General features: G+C 39.0%; 1 protein-coding gene across 1 annotated transcript in view; it reads right to left on the bottom strand.

Annotated features, from left to right (window-relative positions):
* Positions 1–345: 345 nt before the first annotated feature.
* KDM5B (lysine demethylase 5B) overlaps positions 346–6,000 on the bottom strand; it is a 77,795-nt gene continuing 72,140 nt past the window's right edge. Inside the window, exons 26-28 of the mRNA XM_068269358.1 lie at positions 5,262–5,455; positions 4,212–4,475; positions 346–1,216 (exon numbers count right to left, since the gene is read on the bottom strand). Coding sequence (XP_068125459.1) covers positions 1,079–1,216; positions 4,212–4,475; positions 5,262–5,455 — 596 coding nt within the window. The 3' untranslated portion in view covers positions 346–1,078. The remainder of the gene's footprint in view (positions 1,217–4,211; positions 4,476–5,261; positions 5,456–6,000) is intronic.

Genomic DNA, 6,000 nt, shown 5'->3' with positions numbered 1-6,000 from the left:
TACGTGTATGTATGTATGTATGTATGTATGTATGTATGTATGTATGTATGTATGTATGTATGTATGTATGTATGTATGTATGTGTATATATATATATATATATATATATATATATATATATATATATATATATATATATATATATATATATTTTACGTTACAGATTTACTTTAACCTGTATAGTCCTCTTCCATTCTGGCAGAGGTGAAAGGATTTCATCAAAATACGCAAGAGGTTCTCTAATCCAGATGAAATTCTACTTTACCCAAGATTGCAAGGTTACATAACAGCACCTCAAAATGTGTTCTCAAAGTTCCACAGGCTCTAGTCCCCCCTAAATATACATTATATGTTGTAACCAAGGATTTTATTCCACAATATAAACTGCAAAATTTGATACAAGCTACAAGAAGAGCCAAAAACAAACAAAATAATAATAAAGAGGATTTTAAGGAAACTGACAGAGCTTATTTTGCTATGTCTAACACGCTTGGCTGCCCTAAGCACCTATTCACCCAGCATTTCTGTACAAAGGCCCACTTCAATGCAGTGGCCAATTAAATCAGAGCAACAGATTCGGTATCTCAATTTAAATTTTGGAATTAATGACAGGGGAAAGAAAAAAAAATAAAGTTATTGCTCAGGAAACAAAAATGTCCTACAGTAAAGAAACAGAAGCTAGGTGCTTTTTAACTGAACTGAAACTTTAAAGTCTTGGTACCTTACCACAAGTTAACATTTCATTCAACTCCGCCTAATGTACTGCACTGACTGGATTCCTACAGTGAGGTAAGAAAGGGGGGAAAAGTTCATCTTCAAACAGCAAACAATCCATAACAAACTCAGCTTGCTGGAGAACCAGCGCATCTGTAACTTGTAACAGTTAAGTAAAATATACAAAACAATTTGTATTCCTGTGAAATCTGAGTTGTCTTGAAGGAGTGAGTTAATTGGTTTTCAGGGTCTGAGAAGCACCATGAGGAGCCGGATCTTGAAAGGAAACCGGGCGTGTGTTTAGAGGAAACAAAAGGAATCCTTAAGTTCTTTTGAGCAGTGCAGATCTGAGAGAGAACAGTGTTCATTTGTGTACAGCAGCAAGTGCATCATTGCAGTGAGCACACACGTAATCTTCCTTCTCAGCAGTTTCAGCAGAAACACCAACACAGACTTGATGAAACCAGCGGTTACAGCTTCCATCACACTGTACCCAGTCAACCTGAAATAGAAACATACAGGCCTAAATTATGTAGTACTTTCACACAAGCAGGGAATACATTACAAAACCTTTTGTTGCGGATAAAGTGTACCTTCAACTTAGACTTGTGTAATATACATTAACCACTTCCCAACTGAGGGGTTTTACCTCTTGAGCACCAGAGCAATTTTCACCTTTCAGCGCTCCTTCCATTCATTCGCCTATAACTTTATCATTACTTATCACAATGAAATGAACTATATCTTGTGTTTTTCGCCACCAATTAGGCTTTCTTTAGGTGGGACATTATGCCAAGAATTTTTCTATTCTAAATGTGTTTTAATGGGAAAATAGGAAAAAATGTGGGAAAAAAAAATTATTTTTCAGTTTTCGGCCTTTATAGTTTTTAAATAATGCATGCTACTGTACTTAAAACCCATTAAATGTATTTGCCTATTCGTCCCGGTTATAAAACCATTTGATTTATGTCCCTACCACAATGTTTGGCGCCAATATTTTAATTGGAAATAAAGGTGCATTTTTTTCAGTTTTGCGTCCATCCCTAATTACAAGCCCATAGTTTATAAAGTAACAGTGTTATACCCTCTTGACATAAATATTTAAAAAGTTCAGTCCCTAAGGTAACTATTTATGTATTTTTTTTTAATTGTAAATTTTTTTATTATTTTTTTAATTAAAAAAAAAAAATATTGGGGAGTGTGGGAGGTAAGGAGTTCATTTTTTGTGTAACACTAATTTATTTCTATGTAAAAAATGCTTTAGGGTGTAATTTACTATTTGGCCACAAGATGGCAACAGTAACTTTTTGTTTAATACAACCTGCAAACGTCCTTCCGGACGTTTGAAGAAGTACTAGGAGGCCGGGAGTTTTTTTTTTTCTTTTCACAATGATCGCGCTGCTTATCGGATAAGCAGCGGATCATTGCGGGGCTTAGATCAACGAACGGGAATGGATTTTCCCTTTCATTGATCTCCGGGCAAGCGGCGGGCGACGTGTTTACCGGGGGGAGTGCGTGCTAGAGCGAGCAGGAGCACGGGCAGCAGCGGGAGCGCGGAAAGTATGGGTTTCTCCGTCCCTGAGGGTTAAAGGATGGAATAAGGGACGGAGAAATTCGTACGGGCGGGGGTAAAGTGGTCAATTCTGAGGGATTTCTGCTCAGTATACAAAAATCAAACGTTAAATAGTTTAGAGGGGAGTATAGTTATCTCTAACCTGTTTTGCAATAGAAATAACATTATCAGTAGTAGTGCAAGTGCCAGATTTTTTTTCTGCTGGAGGGAGGAACAGGACTTGCAGCTTCAGCACACACAGCCCAGAAACTTTCCATCAACCCACCCAGTCCTTTCTTTAAAAGAAGGGGATTTTAGTTACAGATTCCCTTAGCATTGTTTCAGTCTCTGTTTGCACACATTGTTATTGTCTACACAAATCTGCATTTTAAGGGCCTGAACATTGTAATTTTTAAAATTTGTGTATGGATTAAGGCAGAAAGGCTGAAGAATAGATCTACATCTTTTTTCCACCTAGCATTAGTAGGAATGATTTAGCTGATCTATAACTAAGCAAAACTCACCCACTGACCACTTATTTTCCCCACCGAATGCCCGGATCACAATAAAAGGTGTGTGTGTGTGTGTGTGTGTGTGTGTGTGTGTGTGTGTGTGTTTCTTGTTTTGGGGGGGGGGGAGGGAGAGAACGACTTGCTTGCACTTTGCTGCTGTGCTCCTTTAGTTACAGTTATAGGGGGCATCTAGCAAACCAGTAAACATTTAGGGTGACTGCTGTATTAAAGTGTGTAAAGGGCTTCAAGGGCAAGCATTGCAAAAATTGTCAAATTTAAAATACATACATACAAATGTACATTTCTCCTAGAGTAAAATAAACTAGGATTTTTTTTTCCTGTGTCGCTATCAGTTACAGTAGGTGGTGAAAATCTGAGATGTGTCAGGTTTTGGACTAATCCATCTCCTCGCATGGGGTATTCTCAAATTACTTCTTTAAAGTGTAACTGTCTGTTATAAAATCAAAAATTATTTATTTTTATCTGGTAAACAAGTAATAAGGATGCTAACCAGGCAATCCAAAAGTTAAAATCTCTATTACGTTTCTTGTTTATAAATGATCATTCCCCAGTTTACCTGACTCTTATTTGGTACACACAAAATTTGGTACACAAAAAGGAAGTTGCTGGGCATGCTGGGTTGTCGTGTTTTGCTTCTGTACATTAGTTAAGTCTGAGGGGAAATAAAGAAGCAAAAAAAAAAAGACAACCCAGCATGCCCTGCAACTTTTTTTGTGCGGCAACGTACCAAATAAGAGTCAAGTAAACTAAGGAATGATCATTTATAAACAAGAAAAGTAATATAGATTTTAACTTTTGGAATGCCTGGTTAGCATCCTTATTACTTGTTCACCAGATAAAACTAAGGAATTGATTTTTGATTTTATGCCCGACAGTTACACTTTAAATACAAAAGCACTTCCTGAACTGCATTTACTCAGCCCCACTGCACCCGCAAGGTACTTCCAGTTGTCGTCCGTACAACCGGATGCAGAGTCATGCAGCTTTCTGTTGACGACTGAGGAATTGGATGCGTGCTGCAGAAAACTGCAGCATGCTATCCATAAATTCCCCTGCGTCGCATCATGCCGGATCACGTAGCATAATTCGCGTCAATGGAAACTACTCCATTGAAGTGAATTGGTTGCAGTTTCCTTGCGGTGCAATGATTGCATTGCACTGCGCATAGTGGAACTGAGCCCTTAATGTTTACAAAGAGATAAGTCACACAAGTGATGTTCTTTTAACATGGGGTTGTTACCCAATCCATCATACAGTGCTAGTGACATTATGGGAGGAGCTTAGTTTATGAGCCAAAGTCCAAGGTAGCATAATAAGTAAAGCAAGGGAATTGAAATTGGAAGATTTGTTTTCTTGCCTTTGCTTGATCTAGTGCCCTATGCATATTAAACTAAGTTGCAACACAAACATACCTCATCTCCTTCAGGCTCCATGCAGTGGTCTGCTGGACAAATTGCATTTTCATCCTCTGACTCGGATGTGAAAGAACATTGGGAGTCACTGTCTCTGTCTGGACGTTGTTCTCTGCTACAAACTTCTTTGGACCGTAGAGTTTTTACCCTCTTTTTCCTTGGAGCTGGTGTCTTCTTCATTCTCCTTTCAGTGCCCTCATGACGCCTCTTCAACTTCTTTTCTGTGCTGTCTGACCTCTCCCTCTTTGTAAAGCAATGTACAGCCTGTAGGAAAGACCATTGTTGACATATTATACCTTGCATTTTATGCATTCACAACATGAGCATGTGGCTCAAGTAGAAATGGGCCATTTGGCATACAGTCATTAGACAGGAAGGGGTAAACTCGCAATTACGCTTTTAAAATATTAATCAGATCACAGCAAACTGAGGAATGTAAATACAACATGCGAAGATTATTATTATGGATTTGTAAAGCACTGACATATTCTGTGGCGCTGTGCAATGTAGGAAAACAAACAAGTGGTACATAATGATGCAGACAATGATATACATCAAATATGGACATTGGTACAAAATTCAGAACTGGTGATTACAATGACAGATGTACCAGAGGAGAAGGGCTCTTTTCCACCAAAACGCACAATCACCATGGCAAATACTGTACAATGCAATTTTCTCCATTTAAAATGACCATTTTTTCTAGTGGTGCTTTGTGGTGAATATTCAAGGATTACAGGCCAGTCGCAAATGGACAAAAAGCAGCATGTTTGGCATGGGGGAGGAAAGGGGAGAGACCAAAGGTTTCCTGCAGCACCTACAGAGCGTTCTGCCAAACAATGCCATTGTGGCTAATTGCTTGTCACCCATGGTATCACTGATGCAGGAAAGAATGGATGCCTGTACGGACATTAGTGCAGCAGGTGAAAAAAGTTCATTCATGTTTGATGTCTATATGAATCTTCACATCTTACAAATAACTAGACAACTGTTGTCAAATCAACAGCCAATATATCATAACTGCAAATGTAAAAATCAGCATTCCTTTACCTCTGATCGTGCAGAGCTCCACTCTGTTCCTTGCTGTTTACTGGTCCCCCTCTCTCTCCCTGTAGGAGATAAACTGCCCTCTGAGATTGTTGTGCTTGGCGTCATAAGAGCCTGATACAGTTCTTGCACTTCAGGAAGTGACACTTGTAAAAGCTGAGCCTCCATCAGCAATTTATCTAATTCAGTGCTCAGGCCTAAGAGGGAAAAATGAACAGAACATTCAACTATTACTGCGTCACCGCAATTCCAGTTATCTTTTTTATTTATTATTATTTTTTTTTTTACTTTTCTCACTTCAAACTTAGCCTGCATGTCTGAAAACAAAGTGTACAAGAGCTGGATTACATTAAAAGTTTTATACATACCTGGGGACCCCATACACTCCGATTGCTCCCACGCCTCGGCTCTCAAGTCTTCTGCAGCGCCGCTACCGGGTCCCCGCACTTCTGGCAGTTAGAGCCAGTCTGACGTAAGAGAAGTGCGCTCTTTGCGTATCTCTCCAGCAGCCACTGGACAGATACGTAAGGACAGTGGCATGGGAGCGTTTGGAGCGTATGGGGCTGGAGGAAACCACAGGTATGTATAAAAAGTTTTTTGTAATCCAGCTCTGAGTCCCTTTAAAGAGTAGCTGCAGTGAAAATGACAATTAAAAAAGGGCTTCATATTTTACAATTATTTATAAATGATTTAGTCAGCGTTTGCCCACTGTAAAATCTTTCCTCTGATTTATAATCGGAAA

Source organism: Hyperolius riggenbachi, chromosome 2 (genome assembly GCF_040937935.1).
Source record: "Hyperolius riggenbachi isolate aHypRig1 chromosome 2, aHypRig1.pri, whole genome shotgun sequence".
Taxonomy (NCBI): domain Eukaryota; kingdom Metazoa; phylum Chordata; class Amphibia; order Anura; family Hyperoliidae; genus Hyperolius; species Hyperolius riggenbachi.
Note: the sequence above shows the minus strand (reverse complement) of the source record. Positions and strands in the feature narration are given on the sequence as shown.